The sequence below is a fragment of the Emydura macquarii genome, unplaced genomic scaffold (genome assembly GCF_026122565.2).
Source record: "Emydura macquarii macquarii isolate MOO-44397 ecotype Brisbane River unplaced genomic scaffold, CSIRO-AGI_Emac_v2 contig_2948, whole genome shotgun sequence".
NCBI classification, from domain to species: domain Eukaryota; kingdom Metazoa; phylum Chordata; order Testudines; family Chelidae; genus Emydura; species Emydura macquarii.
In genome coordinates, this window is record NW_027133085.1 from 2917260 (window position 1) to 2943359 (window position 26100).

At 38.9% G+C, this 26100-nt stretch overlaps 1 protein-coding gene across 6 annotated transcripts in view; it reads left to right on the forward strand.

The window, feature by feature from the left end:
* STX17 (syntaxin 17) overlaps positions 1 to 26100 on the forward strand; it is a 76429-nt gene that overhangs the window by 16482 nt on the left and 33847 nt on the right. For 5 of the 6 annotated variants that reach the window (XR_010924142.1, XR_010924141.1, XM_067569827.1 and 2 more), the window contains 2 exons: positions 3159 to 3224; positions 15338 to 15569. Coding sequence is in view for 4 of the 6 variants with exons in the window: in XM_067569827.1 (XP_067425928.1) it covers positions 15362 to 15569 (208 nt within the window). In the remaining 2 variants the exon portion in view is untranslated. Of the gene's footprint in view, positions 1 to 418; positions 479 to 3158; positions 3225 to 15337; positions 15570 to 26100 lie in introns of those variants that run through there. The other variant, XM_067569829.1, reaches the window with a different exon arrangement.

The following is a 26100-nucleotide window of genomic DNA, read 5'->3' on the forward strand; positions in this document are numbered from 1 at the left end:
CTCTTTAATCACTTAATTTTTATATATCTCTATAATTTTTGACTGAAATACATTTTAGTGCCAGCAGTTTTGTAAACTGTCAGTACCAACAACTAAACTGTTTCCTATAAAATACTTCTTGCCGAATTACATTTTAACCATGTAAACCCAAAACCCCTTGCGGGGAAAAAGGATAACTCTGTAGAATCTAGTCTAATTTTTTTTTTGTGGGTTACTTTTAAGCAAAAATCATTAATTATGCCAAATTGCTCAGAGCAGCAACATTATTTACTTATGATGAAGCCAATGTCACTAACCTCATTTCATGAATATTGATTTAAACCTTAGGTTCCAGAGATAATCCAGACAATTAATCTACTAAATCACTTGTTTGAAGAAAATATAAAATCAATGTATAATGAAATTTGACCTTGAGACCACCTGTTAGAATCTTATTTTGAATTCTTATATGAGAGGTTCTGAGAATCTAAACCAATAGGTGAGTTTGAAGGCACTTTCCAAGAAATAGTGCTCAGCCTGACAAGGAATAGAAAGACTTTCTTGAAGGTCACTCTTATTTTCTAAAACACACTGCTTGAATATGAAGCTGTCTTACCCTAAAACATGTATTGGATGTAATATTTAACATGAATATTTCATACAGAACCCTTACAAATATCAAAATTTGTGACAGTCTTAGGTAGATCAGCAAAGCTGTAGTGAGAGTTCTAGGAGAAGCTGAAGAGTATGATGCAATGTGTACATGTAGAGGAAGGATGCTTTTGTGGCAAGGGCACAGGATAGGAAATTAGGGGATCTGGGTTCTCATTCAGCCAAAGACTTTTTGTGTGACCTTTAGCAAGTAACTTATGGTGGAATTTTCAAAAGTTTTTGTAGGCAGAAGTTGCTTGCTGCATGCTCCAAATGGGGCTCAGGGTATGTTTAGTGTCACAGGAGATTTTCAGGACAGCATGTTAATTCTGCCCAAGTTACTGACTGTTCTGGAGGGTGAGTGCTCTCTGTGGTGTTCAGTAAGTGTCCTGGGCCCAATGTGCTCAAAAAAGTTCCTCTTTATGCAGTGACACAGTTCCAGCTGCCTCTGTATAACAGAATATGGTCTTCTGCAGTGCACCTCCCTCACACTTCCTGTCTGGAAGCTAAACAATGAGGTGCAGTTGCCAGTACCACACTCCCAGAGAGCAGATCTGGAGCATAGTTAAGTGGAATTTTTAAAAGAGCATGGGACAGGACAGGACAGAAGGGAGACAGGAGGGTCTTAGAGAGGTGTAATCATTGGTTGTATTTCAAGGTGGAGGCTGAACCAGCTGCTGGTTACAGCATAAAAACCATCTGAATGTCCTATTGGTTGAGGCATGTGAAGGAAAACTGCTAGTCTTCCTTTCTTTCAGAGAAAGAGGTGATGCCAATATTCTCTGTATAAGGTGGATGATCCAACTTGATGTTGACCTCATTGAGGACCAGATAATTCAGGAATAGACTCCTATGTAATGAGCTGAGGGTGAGCTAGAGAGGGCAACGTGCAGGGGCCAGATACTTTCGCTCCACATCAGGCTCACTATTCTGGGCACCTTAACCACCTGGGTTCTTTCAAAGTACCTTTGGGGACATCACTAGCATCTTTGCTGCTATACTGCATGCTATAATATCTCTCTGAGTGTGTAACGCAGAGTAAGGAGTCTGAGCACTTCTTATGAGAATTATAAGGAGCAATAAATGCTTTTTGAAAAAATTCTGTGATCGTGTAAATTTGGAGAACAGTTTTTTCATGATTTAATGATATTGAATTGATGTTGCATATTACATTATGTTATAATCAGTTGAATAGATTTTTTCCCCCCAGAAAATATAATGTAGGAGAGCTTGATCATTATTTAATAGATGGTGTAAGCTGCAAAATTTAGAGTTTTGGTTCAGTCCCTTCTTCAATTTTTGTTAAAGAACAATCACAATGATTGTATTGGCATAACAAGTTATGCGGGTGTTGCTAATATATATTTTTTTAAAATTGTCCTTCTGACTTAATCTAATTGACCTCAAACTACTATTTTTTTTCTTAACACTATGCAAAATCTTAGTATGAAGGACCTTTTCTCCCTAACATTTTCTCTAAAAATGAGGAGTAATTACTGTTTCCTTATACATCAGTTAGGAGACTCTGGACTTTGAAATATTATAAGTTGATCTGGTTTCCACAATTAAAAATAACACAACTAAAAGATAGAGGGTAGATAAATATGTTATTAAGTACGATTTATGAAGAGAGTGAAATAATTAATATTACGCTAAATGACAATTCATATGTTTTATTAAAAACTGTGCAAAGTAGTTTTGCTCTATCATTAAATGAATACAAATAACGTTAATATATGATCATGTATTTTTTCTTCTTTGTTTTATTTAATACATTATTTGACGTTTTAATTGTGTGTGTACCAAGAATCTCAGTTTGTACTGCTCACTGGTAAAATGCTTTTTTGTTAAAAGATTTGCTTTTGTGGTCTGTGTGTGTCTATGGTATCTTTTTATGAATTGGCAGTAGCAGGGATTAATTTATTTAACTGATTAAAAGCTTTATATGTGATGATTTTGCAATTTGAGGTATTTATCATTTGAATAATTGCTGTGGCCCCAGTCCTGTAAAGAGTGCTGCATGGATGGCCCCCACTGAAGTCAGCAGGTGCTGGCATCTGCTCACATGATTGTCTTTTCAGGATCAGGGCCCATGTTTTTAACTGTTTTAAAGTATTAAAATTAAATGTAGGGAACAGTCTCTTGAGGGGAACATGATTCTCTTTATAAATAACATCTGGTAGCTTGTTATTTCATATCAGGTATGACTGGTACAGTTCTTCCCTCTCTGTTCTTCAGTCCTTCTTCCTGTCATCTCTCTGCTGTCCATTAATGGAAATATGCTGTAACATTACCAGAACTCTATTAAGTCTATTTGTTCTTGAGAACTAATACAATGTGTCCGGGTTATGTTAAGATGAGTGAAAATATACTGGACCAAATTAATCCCTGATGAGGTCCATTTGCTTCCCTGGCTTTGCGGGAAGAGTTTGGCCCCTTTATTACTGTAAACTACAGAAATTTTTAAATGATTGAGTGCTGAAGTTTCTTTTCTAGCAATTATACAGAGTTTTTTTTTCTTTGTGTAGTATCAGAGTTGCAGACTGTGGGACAAATTACACAAAGAGCACATCAATGCAGGACGTACTGTTCAGGTAAGGATATAAAAGTGGCTATGTGAAATTAATGGGATTAAATGGCTTTTTACCTGGTGCTAAATGGAATGGGGAGGGATTTTGATAGGGATTAGTATTTTATAGACATCTGTTACTGTTTTACTTTAAAGTAGGGGTACCCGAAATGTGGCCTGAGTGGCAAATGTAGCCATAGGCTTTCTCTCCTTGTAAATGTAGAAAGAGAACAAAGGTGATCATCTAGAGTGTTTATTGCCAGCAAACTCAGACCACAAAAATTTTCTAACTCATCTAACGAGGTAAAAATGCAAGTAAATTGTGTGGTTGTGTGCCCTAATTTTTTATTTTTAAATACTGTGTGTATGCATGGAGATCTGCAGTTAAGTGTGACTCTTGGCACCTGAAAAATTATTAATGAAGTTCTGTGTGTTGCAGAGTTTAAACACTGGGTTATCATCTTATGTTATAAATGTAATTAGAACATAGTAATTATTATAATGGAACAGACATGGGTTCAGTTTTCCAAGATAAATAGACCTAAATAGAACATCCACATTTGATGTTCAGACCTGTTCTTAGATGCAAAAATACCCGTTTTGCTTGCATAGGTGTCAAAGGGCCTGATCATGCAGTGTGATTCATTAGCATGGACACCTGTGCCTGTGTGGAGGTCAGTTAACTTCATGACCAGTCAACCTTAACTCTGCCCTACGTGGAGTGTCATAAAAGTTTAAAAAAAACCCACATCTCCTAGATAAAATAACAATACAAAGTACTATATACACCAGAGAGCAGCATCCACATAGTTAATAACCCGTAGCCAAGGAGCCTCATTGATAGAAAAGACAATTATAGATAGATAGAATTAAGAACTATAACATGTCTTTTCTAATACTACAATGGGTTATGGTTCCTTATGGGAAATAAAAGGAGTTTGAAATCCACAAATAGTCAGAAATAAAAATGAATTCCAAAGGAACAGTGGCATCAAACAAAGGGCAGAATTAAGGTTGTGTGGGTGTAATCTTGAGTCCACTGCTGAATAAGTTTAGTTTCCAAGTGATGGGAGGTTTATGATTGTCTGTGGGTATAGATGCGAGAGGTAATATATATACAAATTTAGTTTTATTCCATGTTTCCAGATTTTGAGAGGTTTGAGTTTGGCATTATGATGTTTTCTACGTCATGTTTCTGATGTTTGAAGGTGAAATAACATACGCTTGCTTCTTTGTATACTCCAAAGTTTCTTCTGAAGGTAGCTGCAGAATCAGACCCTTAGAACAACAGTTAGAACAATATCGTAACCGAGGCTCCTGCTAAGTGGACACCTATTTTGCCACAAATGAGTTAAAATGGTGCTTCAGTACACTGTTCATAAACCGTTGAACAGTCACAGTAGATAAGGCTTTACATGGAGTTCTAATATTATCAGTATCACTCTGTTACAGTTTTAGCAAGATGATGTCTACCATAATATCTAATACAGAGAAGTTTTTTTTATACTGTTTCTGTGACTTTAATGTTTGGGCTGAGCAGAAGGGGTACCATTTTCACTTAAAAAAATAAGAACATTGGGTTAGCTTTATTTAATTCTTTTATGCTTCACATTTTGATGATGAAAGGATAAGTTATGCATTAAAATAATATACAGTGTGATACTAACAGCTCAGAATAAGTATCTGGATCCATGCAAGCAAAGAATAGAGTAGGTCTTTGTTTTAATTAAATAGTTAGGAGTCTGGAGTACTTGATAATAAATTATATGACATGTAGAATGTGTTTGCTGTAAGCTGTTTAAATGTTTACCAACGGACTTGTGTTCTGTTTGTTTGCAAAGAAATCAGATTAATTATTGTGATACCAAATGTTCTCTGCAGCACACACTTTGCTCTCAAAATTAGATGTTGTAAAAATACATTAGGAATCCCTAAGTCAATATTGACCCAAGGCATCCGCCACAGGTTTTAGACAAATATATGCACAGCCACTCTACATTTAATCCATGTGCGCATAATTAGCCATTTTTCTGAATTTTCAGTTTACACAGAATAATTACTTTTATTGTACTTTAGAAGCTGGACAAAAGTATACTAGAAGTATAGTATATCTCTTACTCCTGATAAACCAAACGAGATATTAAAAAAACATTTAAAAGAATATGTCACCAATGGTGAATAATTTTGGGAAATATTATTTTGCAGAAAATGATGCCATTCCTTTCACAACATTAAGAAGGTACCTCGTGCAACAGTGTTGTCAGTTTTTGAAAGAGTTTTGATAGGTTTTTTTCTCCCTTTCTAATATGCTGTCACAGGGCATGGCTGCCCTGTAGTGCTCCCTGCTGGTTGAGTGTGGCACTGTGTACCCACTGCCATAGCTTTGCTTCATTTGAGTTTTTGTCTCTTCCAGAGATTCATGGGGCTCAGCCCTCTGGCTGGATCGCTTTGAGTTCGGTCCCCTTTCGGGGTAACAAGTACAAACAAAAGTCCCAACCAACACAAAGTACTTTCTTCCCACTTGGGGTTCTCATCAACCCACTCCTGGCTCAGTTTCTGATCTGTTTTGGGTTAACTGTCAGGCCCTCACCTCCAGGCTCTTTCCCTAGAGTCCCCTCAGTCTCCTGCAGATGCTCAGTCAGGGCCTTCCACAGAAACCTACCCAACTTCCTGTGGTTCCACACTCTTCATACTGAGTTCTCAGCCCTTTTAAAGAAATCACCCAACTGATCAAGTCCAGCTCTGGGTGGGGCAGGGGAGGACAAATGGGGAATGGTAACTAATCTGGCACAGATGAGGCTGAGCCCAACTACCCTTAAGGGTCAGCCAACCTGTGCCACATATCCTAGGCACTCAGTACAGCTACAGGGGCAACACATGTGTAATAACTTGGTAAATTTTGCTGAGGATTTTGTCCCAGATGTGTTCAGTGCAACACAAAGCTATCACAAGCTTTAAGAGGACTCAAAAAGAAACAATATAACAGCCCAGCGAGATGTTATTACAACTGATAAATGAATGAGTTATTTGACTATGCTCCCAGTTGGAGGTAAAACATTATATTACCGCTATCATAGAGGATGTAAATTGTTGAATAAAAAGGAAAAATTGCCAAGGATGCCCTGTCTGGCTCCAGTCCATTTCCAGCCTAGACTTGCACAACAGGAAAGTCCTGCTTAGTGAACGTATGCAAAAGAGAGAAGCGATTCTGAATAATATACCAAATGGTTCTGGGATATGCTGTCCTTAAAATGCAAGTCTAATCTGAAAAGTAACATGCACATTTTTGTTTAATGCTTTTTCTCTCATGACTTCCAGCTCAGGTGCATTCACTTTACAAATAAAGGGTTGGGTTTTTTTCTAGCTGTCAGCCCTGCAAACTGAAACTGGGCTCTTTGTCATATGTAGGGCCCTACCAAATTCATGGTCCAGTCTAGTCAATTTCATGGCCTTAGGATTTGAAAATGGGTCAATTTAATTATTTCGATTTTTTCATCTGAAATTTCAGGCTGTTGTAATTGCGGGGGTCCTGACACAAAATGAGGTTGTAGGGGTGTTGCAAACCTGTTGTATGGGGATGGCAGGATTGCCACCCTCACTTCTGTTCTGCCTTCAGAGCCCAGCTCAGGGAAGTGAGTCTGATTTCCCCTGTGCTGCTTGGAGTGTGCCAGCCCAGCCAGGACTAGCAGCTAGGAGCCCTTGACTGGGGCGCTCCCAGCAGCACGAGGGAGATCAGATTTCATGGGGAAGGGCCAGTTTCAAGCTCAATGACATGTTTTTCATGGCCCTGAAATTGGTAGGGCTCAACTCTCATATCTTCAACAGTAATAAAGATTCTATAGGACAAATTATGCCCTTTGTTTCACTTATGCAATGCCTTTGTCTTCAAATGGAGTTCACGTTATTCTTCAATTAGGTTATACAGGTACACCTGTGGGGCATGATTTACCCTGCGGAAACTTTATTTTGCAATATATATTACACATTTTTTGTCCTTAACACTTTTGATACAATGAGAAGTAACTGTGTAATTTTAAAAAAATTCTTGTATGTTTAGAGGGTGGGATTTTCAAGAGTACTCAATGTTGTCTTTTCTTTATCCCATTGTTGCCAACAACAAAACTCCCTTTGACTTCAAAATCCCATCATCATCTTAATGGTTCACTGTATCTTTAGTGATTTAAGGCTAGGTTCTGAGATTAGTGTCATCTGGTGTAATTTAAACCTTTTCCCACCTTCTTTAATATGTAAGTCACATCAGCTTGAAGTCAGTTAGTAGTGTTGCGAACTCCCACAATTGCATGTGAAGTTATAAAAATCCCATGTATGGTGGTAGTAACACATGTTCCCACAGCCCTGCCCAAACAGAAGCTGGCAAACGTCTGTTGTAAACAAAGGAATGTGTGCTCTGCTTAATTTGCATTTAAGTCAATGGAACTACTCGTGATTAAAATGATGCAGGTGACAAAGTATGTGCAGGATTTGGGACATACTGAAAAGAGTGATTAAAAATGTGTCTCACCTTACTGCTGGTTATTAAGCATAGCTCCTGTGGGAAGAGTTATCTCTCTTCTGATCACACTTCTTTTGTTTCTTTTTGCAGTAATGTTTCTTATAGCAGGATTAGGTAGCATAGCTATGGGGATAGCATGTTGACCCTTTTGGATATTTCCCAAAGCTTCATTCTGGATTGCATGTTCCTTGATTTTTATATGCTTGCTTTAGGTGGTATTTTCAATTAGTATGGTCTGCTATATCACTGTTATGCATGTGACACTTAGATCTATTTCCTCTTTTTTGAGAATACCCTACTGCATATAGAGAACATGATTCTGCCTATTGGCAATGGATTTGTGGCTGTCTAAGAAATAAAAATATTAAATAAGAATAAAATTGAAATGCTTCTCCTCAGGCCACAGTGACTGTTAAGCTGTGTGTCTTCTGTTTACCTCAATGAAGGTAACATTAAAATTTGCAAAATCTGGTCATGTTTCTTTAGCACTAGACTTCAAGATGGTTTTATGCTGGAACACATTAAAATAATGTTTCTAAATTTTCCTTTTACCTTGTCAGAATATGCCATTTACTATAAAAAGAAAAGGAGGTTCTGACTCACATCCTAATAACATCTAGGCTTGAGTACTGTAACTCCTTGTTTGCTGAATTCTCACTAAATCAGCATGTGAAGTAGTTAATTCAGTATTCGTCAGGTTAGTTTTCCTTCTTGCCAAGATCAGGTCAGGTCAGTATATGACCCTATTATACAGTTGTCATATTGTTTCTGGTATGTTAAGCTTTTGTGGAAAAGTCTGAATTATATGTTCTCTGGGGTTTTGCAATTTAAGATAAAATGAATTATGCTGGCTCTAGGATGGCACCTGTTTCACTGAAATTTGACAATTCCTACTCTTGGAGAATCCCGGATGGATTTTAAAATTTCTCTTACAATTTTTAAGGCTCTCCATGAGTCTTTTATGTATCTTAGCTTTGCTAAAACTATATACTGTATCATGCCCTTTATAATAATCAAGAAAATGATTGCTTTTTACATTGTTTCAGTTGAAGCCTTTTTGTTTGGGTGCCTACTGTCTACCACTTGCTAAAAATCTTAATTTTACACTAAGAACAAACCAGAAGACTAACATTTTCTGTCTGCCCTTTGTTATAGAGTGGATTTAGCTGCATGAACTTGAATGTTAAAAACTGATTCCAAAGATTCCAGTTTCTGATAGGGCATGCTTTCAATAGCATGTCCTGAAATTTAAATAATTTGTATAGATATTTTCCTAATCCTCTGTTGATGTTTTAAAGGGAAGGAGAAACAGTGAAACTGACTATACACAAAGTGCTATCAGATGCACAACTGAAAAAATATATTGTTTTGAAAACTTCTTTTAGTTTTAATAACCTTAGATATAACTTGTAAATACTGTACATCGAGAGAATTTTTTTTTTGCAAATTACATGTAAATCCAATTTAAAATGTTTGATGCTCTGTAAAACAACAGGGAAATTCACAGACAAAAACTTTGTTAAAAGAGAGGTAAGGATGAAAGTTTTTCATTGAAATTCAGCTAATGCTGCAAAACAGTATTACACTTCCTATAGAGAAAACATATAGCTGCAAAACTCCCTCACCCTAAATGTTAGAAAGTCTGGAAATGAACAATGGAAGGATTCAGCCATTTCCTTTTTGACACATTACCTCTCATCATTCACTATCATCACATCCAATTTATCCCCTTTTCTGACTTAACTTTGTTTCCTCCTCCCCCACCCCCTGCTTTTTTTTTTTTTCCTGTGATGGAAATATATTTATTAAATGTGCTGTAAAGATTTGGAAAGGGACATAGTCCCAGTCTACACTGTTACATTTAGAATTGTACACTTTTCTTATTGTGTTGTGTTGGTGGAGTCAGTAGGAATTGCAGGTGGCCAATACGTATGAAAATGAGATCTTAGACATTTTAACTTTGGCACCCAACATTTGTAGACATTTCTGAAATTTTAGGCTAAAACTCTGTCTCTGTGCCTCAGTTTCTGTATCTGTCCAATGGGAATAATGCAGATTACTCACCCTGGTAATGTGCTTTGAGATTAAGAATGAAAGTACTATATAAGAGCTAAGTAATATTGCTATTTTATTATATAGTTAAATTCTTTGGGAAAACTGACAAATCAAGATCCAGATATTATAAAGAGAATTCCAGGTCTTACAAACTTAGCTTCACAACTTCAAAACACTTACAGGAGGTTGGATAAAGGAGACGATGCTTCCACATCCCCAGATATAGGTTTCTTAAAAAAATAGAATTAAATTTGTGAGAGGAAGGGTAAAGCAATGGTATGGTTCTAATCTCCACCCACAAACTAAGATCAGCCCATTTAACACCACCATAATGGGAAGCAACTCACAATAGATTTTGCAGATATTCAAATATGATCATGAACACTGTGCTGCATTTTGGTGTGTTCTTTGGGTTTGGCTTCCCTTGCTGGAGTTCAGATGCCTTGCCTAGGCAGCTTGGGCTTGACTTCTTGATTGGAGGGGGAAAAATGGTGGTTCTTTTCCACCCATTTGTAGCAGTAGGATGTAATGTCACTGACAGTAGATTATGCAGATTTTCCTGTGATCTTCCATCTCCTTGTTTACAAGCTTTGTTCAACAATAAAATAGTTAACAGTGACATTTATATTTATCATCAATGAGCATCTGAGTTAACAACTCTTTGAAACAGGGTGGCTTATATCTTTTGGAGCTGTTATGTTAGGCTCTTTGCAAACTCAGGCAGCCATCACTGTATTGCTTATATTCAGGCCTTATCTGTACTGGGAATTTGCTTCAGTTACAGCTGTTGGTGACAAGCCATCAGTATAGTTGTAATGGTGCAGACTCCTAGCACAGTGATACATTTTACTTTTGTTTCAAGCAGGGTAAAATGCACCAGTGCAAATTATGGCTTCCAGTAGCTTTGCCCAGCTGTACAGGTGCAGCTACACTGGTGGTTGGCCACCAATGGCTGAAATCCCTAAGGGTAGACCAGGCCCTTGGTTCTTGTTTTGAATGTTTTTTCACAGTAGTGAGAGCTGAAGACTTTTTAAAAATTAGTTTAGATTCTGGAAGGCAAATTTTGTAGATGAAGGTGTGTGCTGTGTACTACCCCAATACAAGCCCTGAGCAAAAGTTACCTAATTTGTCAAGGGGCTGAGGGGACTTCCTATTCAGGTGGTTTACTGGCCATTCAGAAAATTTTTTGGAAAAAAATATTAGCCATGCCCAACATCATTTATGCATTTTTTTTGTTGTTCCTTCTAGGCTACTACAAAGGATTTTCTCTTGGATTATAGTTTTCTGTCTCATTTGAGAACAAAGACAGGATAATGGTTTTTGTCCTGGAAAAAAAGCAGTGTGATAGAATTTATCCATGTAAATTTCATGCTCATTTCATACTGTTCTTTAGCTAGACTGATGTAAACTCAACAGAAGAAGTAATTACTGATTTATGCTTAGATATTGCTGTTTTGTTTCTTGCCAAATTCAAAATGTTTTGAAAAAGGAGAAGTTTATTTTCTGGATTGTGATTATGATAATCACTTTTTGGCTGTTTAAAAACAAGAATTAAAGTGAAATGGTATGAAGAATAGTCTAGCTTGTTCGATTTAAATTAAAAATTTATGGGGGAATATTTTTATATCAGACTTCTGTTTCAATTCAGTATCTTATAACTCCTTTCTTTGTGTCTTCCATATTTCCTTTATTGGTAATCAATGTTTATATGTGGGATTAACTTTAAATATTGCAGTCCTGGATTCTCTGGTAATACTATTAATTTAAATGTACAGTATAGTATAGTCTTGATTAATTTGACAATTGATTTTTATGAATCAATAGTTCTCCGCTCTCTTTAGCTGCTTAATATGCCTTTTACAATGTCCTTCCCCTCAATTTGTAGAGTGTTTATGGAGGGTGGATTCATTTCCTTTGTATCTAGTTAGATTTTTATCATATGGGATTTCTTCACTTATTTTTAAAAAAATCTTTAATTGCATCCAGGATCTGTAATTAAAACAAACAACCTTTACCCCCTACTTTTTCCAGGCAAGCAATGTTGCCTCTTCTAACTCTCTTGCATTAATGAAGAAAACTCTCCCCTTAAAACCACTCCTCCCAAACTATTGTTTCCCTCATTCCACTCTAAGAATAATACTCAAAACAAATGGTATGCTGTCCAGTGAAGAATGATTTATACATGCTTAGAATATCATATGATTATTTTTATATTGCAGCATTTTTTATGCTTGCATGAAAATTCTGTCCTAAATCAACAAATAATATAATTTGTACTATAAATTTCTTATGTTAGTTTTTAGTAAAAATCAGTCAAGCATTCTTAGTTTTTAAAAGCCTAGGGAATGTTTTGTTCAAAAAGCCTCACAAAAACCACAAAACCAAAAAACCAAACTTTTGAAGATGTTCTGTTGTAGATAGATAATGAAAGAGTGTTTGGAGCAGAGGGGCTGTATCCAGGGTTTCCCACCTCCCAGGTGGGTGCCTTAACTAGTGGGTTTAGGCCTCCAGATGCCTAGAGGTAGGCAATAATGTACATGCTCAGAGGTGAAAACTTTTACCTTGAAAACGTAGGTACTGAGTGAGTTTTGCAACTGCAGGGTTTGGTGGGAATTTTGAATCACAAAGGAGCCTAAAACTGAGATGTAGGTACCCAAGTCTGGGGTTTTGGCACCTAAGTATCTTTGTGGAGCTGAGCCTGATTGATGGAGTCCCCACTTCTTCATTTAAATGAGTGATTCTGAAAGACTTTGCTTAGTTAAAGAAGATATACAAACATCTAATCCTGTTTCTAGGCCTTCTGCTGCATTATTCCTTTGCCTCAGCCTGACTCCACAAGGAACACAGGTGCAGTAGAGCTTTCATTAACCCTGCTGTCATGTTAGGGAAAACATTTCCATGAGCAGGCACCAGATTCTCTTTGCACGCTTAAAAATACATATAGCTTTTCAGGTGGAATACACTGCAGATTATCAGTATTTGTAATGTGTGCGTGTACAGACAGTGGTTTGTGACTGCCACATCTCCTAAAAAATTGAGTTCAGTTATCGTTCTTATGAGTGTGAGCTGCATTGGGGAGAAGAGGGAGGTATGTCTTTACCCAAGCAGCAGTGAGAAGTTGTTAGTAGTATTATGCCTTTGAAAGGCCTGGAGGTGTATGGAAAATGATGTCCCTTGCTATATCTGCTCAGCAGATGTAGCCTACACTCTTCCTAGCACAGTCATCCCCAACCAGGCCACTAGTTCTGTGGCAATGCTAGCTTTCCCCCTCCTCTCCTCTGATGCATCCACACATGTGGTGCAATAATTTAGCCCTAATTGTCTCTGTTCTATCACCAACAAAATGTTTAATTCTTGGGATCAAAAATGTTTGTAGAATGAGTGTTGTTGCTAGCTGACTCAGATGTTTCCCAGAAATAGCAATGCAGCTGCAATTATGATGTAGTGTCATTGAGATGTTGAAGCAGGATGCTTGATATTTTATTCCTAATCTGCCAGTGACTCGTCATGTCGACATGTGACTATGGGCATTTAACCTATTTGTACCTTTGTTTCCCAATCAGTAAAATGGATATAGCTCCTCTTCACACTTGTAGTTCCTTGGATTAAAATATTCTATATAAATGCAAAGTATTTTTATCTTGGACACACAATTTTGTCTGACAGCACTCAGTTTCCTCTTAATCAACCAAAATCAATTGAAAAACAATAACAAAAAGAAAACAAACCTACCGTTTCAACACCCTTCCACACGTCAGTCTGAAATTTTTGTGTGAAAGGAAGTGAGGGAGGGTAGTACACACAACAAAAGAAAGCTCGAACAAAGAAACCAAGACAGCACAGTACATCAGCTTAGAATTCAAATATGCTTTGAGGAACATTCTTTTTCCTCCCTTCTCTCTCCCCCCAGGGATCACCAAGCAGAGGTCTGTGACACTCTAGGGACAAAATCAATAAAATCACAGGTTCTGTGACTTCTGTGATCCTGTGGTAAAACCTCAACCTTTAATTATAATACATTAACATGCTTAACAAGAAATAACTATGCACAGTCATATGATTATTCAGATCTCTTAGAGTTCAAGTAAGTCTTTAACAAATTAGATCAACATCAGGCTCTGAATCCATAGTGCATTAGAAGTCTTGAAATTTCAAATAGTCTTACGCACGTTAAAGCTTAGTTCTCGCTGACTTGTGCCCTCTGTAGACACTGACATCTATGCAAAGTGTATGTAAAATGCTATTCACCAGTATCTGATATAGCAGGGGAGAGATGTGCTGGTCTGGAGAGCAGCTCTGTGTCTAAACTGCAGTGGGGGCATGTCTGAGGCTGAAAGGGTTGTGATTATGTCAGTACTGTGCTACACTGATTTTTGGCTCTTATGTTTATGTAGGATTATCATAACGAGTCTATATAAACTAGAGCAGCCCTCAGCTACCTTTTAATTCCTGCGTAAGTATAGAATACAGTGACTGCTTTGCAAAACGGTTGCTGAAAATATCTGGTGTCCTAGCAGTCCAGTTTGTTACATCCACTAGGGATGGGTTCTGAAACACATTCATAGTGTTGACCACATCTTCATGGAGAGTTTGTTTTATGGACAACTCCCCTTGCATTTGTGACAGGTGGTTTAGCTGTGGTTGAGTTTGCTCCTGCAGGTCTGATTAGCTTTTGTGATGTTTAGATCAGTCTGTTTGATAAACATGGGAAATTTTGCGATCGTTTTTCCCTTTGGTGATCAGTGCATTTCTCTGCTATTGCCGACATGGTGGCAAGAACTTGAACACCGCAGCCTCTGTGAGGCACAACAACACAGGTGAATAAATATACAGGGGTGAATCTGGTTTCAAGGAGGGGTAAGAGCAACTGGTGCAAATATCAGCTTTGCCTGTCTGCGTTAAGGGTTGCACTTGTGCAGCTACATTGATGGCTGTAATGGAGGAAAAATCATAGTGTACAGAAGGCCTTAGATATGACATCTGTAAGCAGAGCTATAGTTGGCTACTTAGGTGCCAAATGTCAGTGGCTACTCCCCTATGTATGGCCAGTTTATTAGAATGGGTGAGTGGTGCAGAACTGCCAACTGCGCTGAACTGCTGGGTATCTGGCGGGTTGCACTGATTCCAGTGAAAGAACTCCTAGGTACCAGTTGTCGCAGACATGGGAAATGAAGTACTGTTGGAATAGACCTGTGGACAGATAAAACAGGAAAGAACAAAACAGTGGAGAAAGAACATTTTTCTTATTGCATTTTGTGAACATACTCGTTGTAGATGAGTTCTTACTTGTGCAAACTATGCCAGTTATCTCCTAGGCACAACAGATTTTTGTTTAGTAAATTTTCATTTTATCTAGAATAAAAGGAAAGCATTTGGTTATTGAAGAACATGACCTTTTTTGACTTTTTATTTTTCTCAACTTAAATAAAACATTGAAGTGTCATTTTTTGTGGTTATTTAAAAATTAAAATAACTGTAATTAAGGTAATACTTGCACCCCCCTGTGAAAGAGGTGTGTAGGAATAGCAGTGTGTCACACAGTTACCAATAAACTTTTAAAACTATTGCAGCAACTGCGAGCCAATATCCGAGAGATGGAGAAACTTTGTTTGCGGATCCGAGTGGAAGATATCCAGATTCTTCAAAGAATGATAAGTCCAGTTGAAGAGGAAGCTTCATTGGCCATAAATGAATTTCTACAACTCCATTCAGAATCTGCAGAAGAACTTAAAAGACAGTTTAATGAACAGAAGGACACCTCTCTAAAGTCTCCTCTAATCAGATCTGCTACTGTTGGAGGAGGTAGTGGAATTTCATTTTTCTCTATACTCTAATGTAATATTTTTATATTTGTTTTAGGATAGTGTATTTCCAGGTTTTTCTGGAAATAAATAGATGAGTCTTCAGCTTAGTGAAAAATTATTCCTATCTTAAAAGAGGTGAATTTTAACATAAATTTTGTATACCAGTTTTCTCACTGCAGTAGAACCTCAGAGTTACAATCACCACGGGAATGGAGGTTGTTCATATCTCTGAAATATTTGTAACTCGGAACAAAACATTAATCTTGTTCTTTCAAAAGTTTACAACTGAACATTGACTTTGAAACTTTAATATGCAGAAGAAAAATGCTGCTCTTAACCATCTTAATGTAAATGAAACAAGCAAAGAAAGTTTCCTTACCTTGTCAAATCATTTTTTAAACTTTCTCTTTATTTTTATAGTAGTTTACATTTAACATTGTACTGTATTTGCTTTTTTCCCCCTTGGTCTCTGCTGCTGCCTGATAGCGTGTTTCTGGTTCCAAATGAGGTGTGTGGTTGATTGATCAGTTTGTAACTGGTGTTCATAACTCTGAGGTTCTACTGTATATGCATTTAAACAGATAGCATATGCTACTGCACAATTTATGAAGTTAATAAATGCTTTAATCAGCCTAATAAATGTCATTAAGTAACAAGAACACTAAATTGTATTAGCAATCTTGGGGATACTGTAGTTATGTTTCTTTTTTCCACCATCTGTGATGGTAACCACTTAGTACATTTTTACTTAATTCATTTTCTCTGACATCAAGATGACAACAATTCTGATATCAGAAAGATTGGGTTGTGTCATCACCCAAAGCCTCAGTTAGGAGGAGCAGGTTGAGTATAAAGTGTCCACTTACACAGAAATATGTCTTCATAATTGGCAGTGAAGCAGTAAAAGTACAGGATCCTTATATGAGGTTTTGAAAACTCATTATACTTACTACCTTATGGGTCATCCAAGAATGGGTGTGGTTGCTACTGCTCTTCTCTGATCCCTCTACTTTCATGCAAACTATATCTTTCACTTACTTGCTTTTCTCACTCTTCCTTCCTTCCTCTATGAGCACCTTCTTGTCTCTTTTCACCCTCATTTTGTCCCACCCGCCTTTACACTTGAAGCCAAAACTGCAGTTCTCTGCTGCTGCTGCTGCTCACATCTGAATTGCTGTTGAGAAGAACTGATATTAGAGTTAAATCAACAAATCTTCATACAGAAAAATATGAAGATTGATATTGTTTAAAATATTCTGCTCACATATTTTAAATTAAAAAGCATATTTTTGTTGATCAGTGACCTCATAGAATTTCTTGATAGGAAAGTATTCTATTTAATCTGACTGTTGTATTTATAAAGTGGTAATCTTCATAGTATCTTGTTCTACCTCCTTGTTGTCATAGAAGTTCCTTCATAGAGAAATGCAAGGAAAATTGTGTGTAATGTCATCAGCGAGAGGAAAAGTCTTTTCACAACCAAGAAAAGAAGACAAAAATATATGCTAAAATTTAAAATGCCTTTTTTAAAAACAGAGTTAATATCTTGATCTGAATGATTGTCAGTTTTTTTTTGTTTTTTTTTAAAGGGTAATTGAGCACAACTGCACTTTAAAAATCAAGAAACTGATCAGAAATTTTGGGATGACAGGCATAGCCATAGAAAAATATTATTGTGAATGACACACTCTCTTACAAGTCAGCTCAGGAATGCAGAAGTAGTTCACCTCATGTAAAGTGAAATATACAGGCACACAGACAACTCAGTATAATTATACAGGATTTTTTTAAAAGTTTGCCTGAATATTAAAGCAGCTCTTTGAATTTAGAGGGCAGCTGTAATATCACATTGCCTGTTCTTTTGTGCTTTGAGGCTGCAGATCTGAAAGCAGATCTTAACTGCTGATCTTACTCAATCAAAGAAACTTCCTTACACCCCACTTCTTTTTAGCATGTTGCTTCCAATCTGGCAGAGAAATGAAGAGTTTACAAATTCAAATAGTCCATTTAGGAGGCATGTCAAAGAAGTGATACAGCCTTTCCCTTTCCACCGTTCCCCATCTCTAGTCCAATAGGAGCTGAATTTAATTCCATTTTAAGCAAATATTAACAAAAGATGAGACTCCACTTTTAAAATTACTAAAATCTTTTTAACCAGCATATAGAATTTTTCAGAGAACTAGATTTTTATCTTGTGTGTAATGAAGTGCGAAGGTACTTTGTAAAGTATGCAGAGGTGTTTTTTGTAACTGCAGTTCTGAGGAGATGTTGCAGTTAATGTTGAGAAAGCATTTCCATTCTAAGCTCTATTACAACTGGGTTAGAATTTCCTAAAATATGAATGTAAATTTCTCATTTGTAGTTTCAGCCCATGGGTGTTTCATCCTCCTCCACTCTCTTTTTTTCTTTTGTTTTTGAAGTTAGGAGGGAAATTAAAAACAAACAAAAAAACCCCAAAACCTTTAGTCATTTAAGTTATCAGAAAATTAGAATACAACAACGGAGTCTTCCTAAGAGGTGTGAAATTCTCTTTAATGTGGAGAAGTCATGAAAGGCTCTTTATGTCTCTTAAACCCAGTGGTGGGACAACACCAAGGGAGACATCCTAATCTAGTACGGAATAGGTCAGCATGGAGGAGGTTGTTGGGGGCAGGCCAGTTTAGAGGCCATTGTATGTAAGAGGCTTTTCCTCTGTCAACAGTTCTGCTTAGGAAACTTCTTTATGCTTGAATTACTGATAAATGTTTTAATTTGACAAGTTTAACATATGTCATGCTGGGTAAGGCCATGTCGACTCTACAAACTTTGGTCAACGCAAGTTATGTCAGTGTAAAGTGACCAGTTAGTATATAACGTGTGTGCATAGTTTTCAGATTTTATTAACTCTAACAGACAAGTCATCACAATACTAAACATACGCTGTCCTTAAAACTTCTACAACTAGCTCTCATCTTCCCCGCTCCCACCGTCAGTTTTATACATAGACTGAAACAGAAATACGAGTTCTCCTGCTTTTTCAACTCCCAGTTAATTTCTTAGCTTTGAGTGAATAATACCAAACAATGAAAATAGTCTCTCTGTGCCTGCAGAGGAAACGACTGCTGTGAAAAGTTGGCTTAGCAACTGAAGGAACCCTGTTTCTAGGTGCCTGGCTAATGATTTCCACCAATTCAGAGGAGTGACTTTGTTCAAAACATCAGTGAGCATGTACTGTTTAAATGGTTCCACTCCAGCCCTGAAATTTATTCTGACTGGCATAACTGAGGAATGATTTTTGAGATGCCCATGCCATGGCAGCAGCATCTTCTTCAGCAGTTAGGCATCTACCTTTATATCTGGGGTCGAGAATGTTCACAAGAAAATGAGGTGGAGTTAGTGCTTGATCCATTCGCTTCTTTATTGCCTGCAGTTTAACTTTTTGGTGAGGTATTTCTTTCTTCAATGTCTCTTGAAGTGCCTTCCAAATTTCAACAGCATCAGCAATGCAACAACAATTTCTCTGAAGTTTGTTTAAGGCTATGGATATAGGCTTCAGTATACTGAGCATATGCTCTACATTCCTCTTTAATCCAATGTTAGATACTTTGGGTGAGATACTTCCATCTATTTTATCACCGTTTCCTTCACAAAGTTTTATGAGAATAGACCAGTTCTTAATAAATTGTTCAAAACAATCAACCACGGAATTACATCGAACATCTTGAGGGAGAATTAGTTTGAATCCTCCTACTCTCTTCAGTGAAGCTGAAGCAAAATGGTTGTTATGGAAGTATTTTGCGACTTCAGCAACATTTTCTTTTATTCCTGGTGAAGACATACTTAAGTCTTTAGCTAAAAGATGCATTGAATGGGCACTGCAGCCATATGTTGTTAAGGAGCATCCTTCTGTTTCTTCTTCTAAGTATCTTCTCATCTTTGCCACGTTTGCAGCATTGTCTGTGACAAAACTGTGCACGTGACAGTTGAATTTTTGTTCACAGCTGATTACAGCTTTCACTGCCACTTCTTTTAAATATTCTGTTGTGTGGGCATTTCCCGATGTATCTATTGTTTCTGAAAGATATGGAACCCCATCTTCTGTTGTCTTCTGTGGCACATGTTACTGGATCATTGTGTACATTGCTTCACCCATCAAGGCTTAAACTGGCAAATTTCCCCTCAGTATTTCTTGCACACTGTTCAAGTTCCTTCTCATACACTGTATCTAGCAACCTTCCACCAATGTCTGCTCTACCAGCTGGAGTGTAGCCTGGTCGTAAGGACTCAACCATGTCAATGAAGTGTTTATTGTTAACAATGCGAAAAGGAGAATTTGTGGCATAAATGAACCGAGCAATCTTCTCCATCTATGGTGTCTTGTTGGTATTTGCTGGTCCTTACTACAAACCCATCCATGGTGGTGGTTTAACTGGATGATTGAAATCTTGTGCTTGCTACTGATACTTTGTTGTCTGAAATACGTTTGGTTGCAGCACTGTTGCTAACAGTACCAACGGATGACACTGAAGTTGTTGCAGATAGACAGTCACAGTCAAAGTCTCTTGTGCTTAAATGGGATCCTGAAACAAAATTCAAACATGATTTTGAATAGTCGTTCTTCTCAGTTCTTCTCACTCTATTATTCAGCTAATCATTTACATTTTTTCAGCAAAGATGCAGATCTGATGCCAAATTACCAAAAAAGCTAAGACTGACTGCACTTAGAATGCACTTAATTTTGGAGAAAGCTCCATAGAACTCACTGGCACTTCTGATTTTTGAGAAAACAAGTATAGGATGGGCTTCCCTTGAGAAAGCTGAGTTATGCTGAAGTAAAATAGAGAATAGATTTATGGCATCACCATAATGGTCTGTGGCCATGATGTTCCAATGTAAGGGGCATGTATTATGTAATATAAAATAAGAAAATGACACTCAATGGCAACTAGCAACTCTAGATTTCTCTTACTGCAGTTTTTTGTACCGTATACTTGGGTGATAGATTCTAAACCTAGTTAACTAATTAAACAAGCCATAAGAATTACCTAAGCTAAACTTTTTTTCTAGCAACATCCAACATAGCAAACAGCTTGGGAATGTACTTGTAAAATCACATTTATACTAAAAGGCATAGAGAGAGTCTTGAAGAATGATGCGTTGCAAAGTGAATTATTTAAGTTACTAACCAGTTGATCCACATTGTTCTTCCACATCTTCATCCACATCATTTTCTCCCAATAAGCAGTTTTCATTATGATGATTCATTCTTGCAGCTAGGCCCTGCATCTGCCTCTTGCACTGCTTACACTTGACACGCTTTCCTTTTTTAACCAGGGATGGAATTTCTTCAAAATATTCCCAGATAGGGTCTCTCGTACGCCCAGAAGCCATGACAGTTTTTCTGTGGCAAAAGTGTGGGGGAATATAGGAAGCTGTGTGTGTACTGTATAATGTCTTCCCTTTTTCTTTCCAGTCCATTCCACTGTTCCTTTCTACTCTGCCTCCGTTCTTTGTCTCTATATCTTTAAGACAGTGTCTTAACTAACTCCTCTGCTTTGCTTGGCCCAGCTCCACCACCATATACGCACAGAACAACAACAATCCTATCCAGCCTGTGTTTTTCTTTGCACATATGATTTTAATCTGCTGAGAAACGGAAACAGAAACTGAAAGCCTGGAACTTTCAAGAAGCAAGAGCTGGTAGTTAGGCTGGACAGACTAGAGCCATTAATTCAATTTTATGAGACTGTAAGTGTAGGTTTAGCATGTTTGTGATGAGATTTAATTGTAAATGTTATTTTTTAAATGAGAGAGAAATTTAGTATTTTATTGATGATTTAAAAAAAAATCCAATTTAAGTAATAAAAATCTGATTGTTTTTTAAAAAATTTTTTTAGAAAAATAATTGATTTTTATCCACCCTGCTTCCAGTATTTGCAGAGCTGCAGGAAGTACTGCAACAACGGGGCACATGATGGTTTCTTTGAGGACATATTGCTAAGGGAGATAGTGAAAGACCATGTTGCTGGTGGCATTTACAGAGCAGCTGCAGAAAGTAAAGCACTGCTTCTGGGCCCGAGAAATGAGCAACTGACTGGTGGTATTGCATCATAATGCAGGTTTGGGATGACCAGAAGTGGCTGCAGTACTTTCAGGTGCGAAAGGCCCCATTCCTGGATCTTTATGCCATGCTCGCCCATGGACACCAGAATGAAGGTTGCATTAACAGTTGAGAAGCAAGTGGGGATTGCACTGAGGAAGCTTGCAAAGCTGGATTGCTACCAGTCAGTGGGAAATCATCTTGGAGTTGGAAAAACCATAATGGAGGCTGGTATCATCCAAGTGTGTCGGGGCATTAATTGTGTTCTGCTATACAGGACTCTCACTCTAGCTAATATGCAGGGCATTGTGGGTGCCTGTCAAAGTAATTGTGATGTGGCTTGGAAAGTAGAGGAAGAAATAAGGCAGTCGTCCCTGGAAACCTTTGGGAGAAGGTTGCAGATACCTCCTATGAAAGTTTCATCACGATCTCTCAGGAGATACCAGGGACATCCCTATAGACATAAATAAAGTGTTTCACTTGGCTCTCCCCACCTAACCCTAAAGGGGAATGTTAAGCAGATAACTCTATCTCTGTATGTTGTTTTTCTGCCTCTTCTCATATAGGTAGAACAATACAAAGTTGATACCTTTGTCTTGTTAACTTTGAGGTTGGACTTGGTGTCATCTTCACATTTAAACATTTTAAGGGAGAATGCATGCATGCATGCGTGCACTTATCCGAGCTTCCTTCCCCTGGATTGGGCTTGTTTGTGCTTGGCTGGTGGGACTGAGTAGACTGCAGTGGAGTCTCGAAATGATCCTGTCTCCCGGCATAGTTGGACCTGCCCGCCGCTTTCCCCTCCTCCTTTTCCTCTTGGCTGTTCACAGCAGGGTTCTTTTTTTGGGCTCCACTGAGGTATCCATGGTGGTCTGCAGGGTGTTGTTGGGGTCTCTGCCAAGTATGGCATGAAGGCCTTCAGTTCAGCATCAGATCAGATCAGCTGTTGGCCTCCCAGGCCTTGTGGTATGCCTGCTGCAGTTCCCTCGCTTTCATGGGACACTGCTGCTTGATCCCTGTCATACCCCTTTGCCTGCATCCCCTGCGTGGTTTTTTTTCATAGATATTCATGCTTCTACGTCTTGTCTAGCTGTGCCTCCATAGCCTCTCCTACCCCAAAGGCCCATGAGATCCAATACCTCTTGTCTGCTCCAGGCAGTAGCATGTCTAAAGTATGTAGGCAGCATGGTTGGTTGGGCAATTGCACACGACAAGGGTGAGCTACTACATGTGCTCACCAATCTGGTCAATCAGGAAAAGGCATTTAAAAAAATACAGGATTTTTTTAAAGGGGGGTTGGTTTCTGGCCTCCAGGACCCCTGGGCAGTGAAGTTCACAACTGTGACTAGAGCAATCACTGTCGGGCATTGTGGGACAGCTGCCCGGAGGACCATTAGGGTCAACATAAGTAGTGCAGTGTCTATACTCACACTGTGTCGACCACAGTACAATGACCATGGCTCAGTGCCATTCAGCAAGGTGGTCACTGTGTTGCTGTAATGGAGTGCTTATATGGTGGGAGACAAATTTGAGTGTAGACACATGCACATATAGGTTGATGCTAGGTGACTTACATTGATCTAGCTTTGTAGTGTAGACAAGGCCTAAGGAACGTGCCCCTCTGTTGATGAAAGAAACTTGATTTTGAAACAAAATTTTGAAGGTTTGGAAAAGGTGTAAAACATGTTCACTCATCACTATAGTATCTGAATGCTTCACAAACATCGATTAATGTATTTTCACAACACATCTGTGAGATAAGGGGTTGCTATTATCCCCACTTTTCACAGAGGGAACTGAGACGCAGAGTGATTAAGGTAAAAAGTATCAACTAATTTTGGTTGTCCAATTTGGGGGACACAAGACCTGATGTTTCAGAGCACTTAGTGTTGCACAGCACGGTTCCCACTGACTGCCACTGCAGCTGTAAGTGCTCAGCACCTCTGCAAATCAGACCCTGGGGTCTCAATTCAAGCACCATGAAAATTTTGGTTTAAGTGACTTCCTTAGCATCACATAGGAACTCTGTGGTACAGGCAGGGTTAGAATCCAGTTCTTCTTTGATTACTGTCTCTGTGGGTGCTCCCTGTCAGAATGTGTGCATGCCTGTGCACTCTGATTGGAGATTTTCGTCAGCATGGTCTGCTCCTGTATACCAGACACACTTGTGCTGTGGAATGATGGTAGATAGGGAGAGGGGTGGATCCACTGCCTCTGCAGCTCCTTCTCCACTGCCTGTGATTTGATATGGAGCATCATAGTGTCTGTTAGCTAGCTACGCAGCTTGTTGCCTCTCTTGCTTAATCTTTTCTTTTCATAGAATCATAGAAGATTAGGTTGGAAGGGACCTCAGGAGGTCATCTAGTCCAATCCCCTGCTCAAAGCAGGACCAACCCCAACTAAATCATCCCAGCCAGGGCTTTGTCAAGCCAGGCCTTAAAAATCTCTAAGGATGGAGATTCCAGCACCTCCCTAGGTAACCCATTCCAGTGCTTCACCACACTCCTAGTGAAAAAGTTTTTCCTAACATCCAACCTAGCCTCCCCCACTGCAACTTGAGACCATTGTTCCTTGTTCTGTCATCTACTACCACTGAGCCTAGCTCCATCCTCCCTGGAACCCCCTTTCAGGTAGTTAAAGCCTGCTATCGCATCCCCCCCATATTCTTCTCTTCTGCAGATTACACAAGCCTAGTTCCCTCAGCCTCAAGTCATGTGCTCCAGCCCTCTAATAAATTTGTTGCCCTTCTCTGGACTCTCTCCAATTTGTCCACATCCTTTCTGTAGCGGGGGCCCCAAAACTGGACACAGTACTCCAAATGTGGCTTCACCGGTGCTGAATAGAGCGGAATAATCACTTCCTTCAATCTACTGGCAATGCTCCTGCTAATGCAGCCCAATATGCCGTAAACCTTCTTGGCAATAAAGGCATACTGTTGACTCATATCCAACTTCTTGTTCACTGTAACCCCCAGGTCCTTTTCTGCAGAACTGATGCCTAGCCAGTCGGTTCCCAGTCTGTAGCAATGCATGGGATTCTTCCATCCTAAGTGCAGGACTCTGCACTTGTCCTTGTTGAATCTCATCAGACTTTTTTGGCCCAACGTTCCAATTTGTCTAGGTCATTCTGTATCCTGTCCCTACCCTCCTGCGTATCTACCACTCCCCCTGTTTAGTGTCATCTGCAAACTTGCTGAGGGTGCAATTTTCTTAGTAGTGTTTTGGTTTTTTTTTAAAAGCACAGTTTGTGCTTTTTGCCCAGTTTGGGCCTCTCTTTTATTTTATTTTGTTATGGCCTTCAGTACAGGTTATGCCCAGATCCCAGGCTTCAAATCTTGCCAGACTTGCCACGGGTCTTTCCCCCGCAGTGATGGGCATTCAAGCTGTCTCTGCTGCTTGGGAGAGTCTCATGTCCCATCCAAATGTAAGATCTGCCCAGGTTTTAAAAGCAGATCTAAGAAATTGAGGGAAGACAGTCTAAACTCCTGCTAATGGAGTGCTCCTGAGACCTGCAGATTCACAGAGAGCCCTGGTGACTCTCTCTACTGTGATGATAAGCAAAGACCCTGGAGCCCTTCAGAATTATCTAGAACTTCAAAGAAGGAAAGAGCACCTTCTCCAGAATGGGATAAGAGAAAGAGAGAGTCATCCCCTCCGTCTGCGTCTCAGGAGACCTCCGATACGATCATCTTCAGCAGTGATTCGTCCTTTAGTACCAATACAGTCACCAGCCCCTCACGAACATCTTGAGGGCACAAAGAGACATTTCCAGCTAGTACTGATACAACATCCTCTACTACCATCTCACCAACTATCCAGTTATCAACCTCGGTACTGATGCAATTACAGGACTCCTTTCGGGTCTTGGTACCAATTCAACCACTGGTCACGGCACCACTTGCCCCTCCAATAAACATGGGGGATGACATCTCATCCGATTCCGAGGTGTCTATACAAGGTTTTTCCACCTTTCAACCTTCCTCTCTTGAAGTACACCCTGAGGAGGAAGTATACCTAGCAGGAGATACACCTGACAAGGACAGCTGTGAAGTCCTACCCCTTCCCTTTTGCCCACCACAGAGGGCTTGTTGGAATCCATAGGCCCCTTATGTTGACCAGTTCTACAGGGTCCCATCTCATAAGAAGGTATGCCAGGAGCAACAACCACTGCCTTTTGGTGCTGCCCCACAGCAGGATTTTTCAGAGGAGCAAGAGCCAGATGAAGAAGAAACAGCACCTTCCCACAAATCCTCCTGTTCACCAGATGAGGCAGTCATGCCTTCCCCACATCTTATGCTGAAGATTTCAAGGCCTTTCAAGACCTTATGAAACATATAGTGGAGACCTTGCCTGTTCCAGTGGAGGAGATACAGGAATCCCAACATCTCCTGCTGGATATCCTTCATACATCTTCTCAGGGCAAAGTTGCCTTGCCCATCAATGATGCTTTG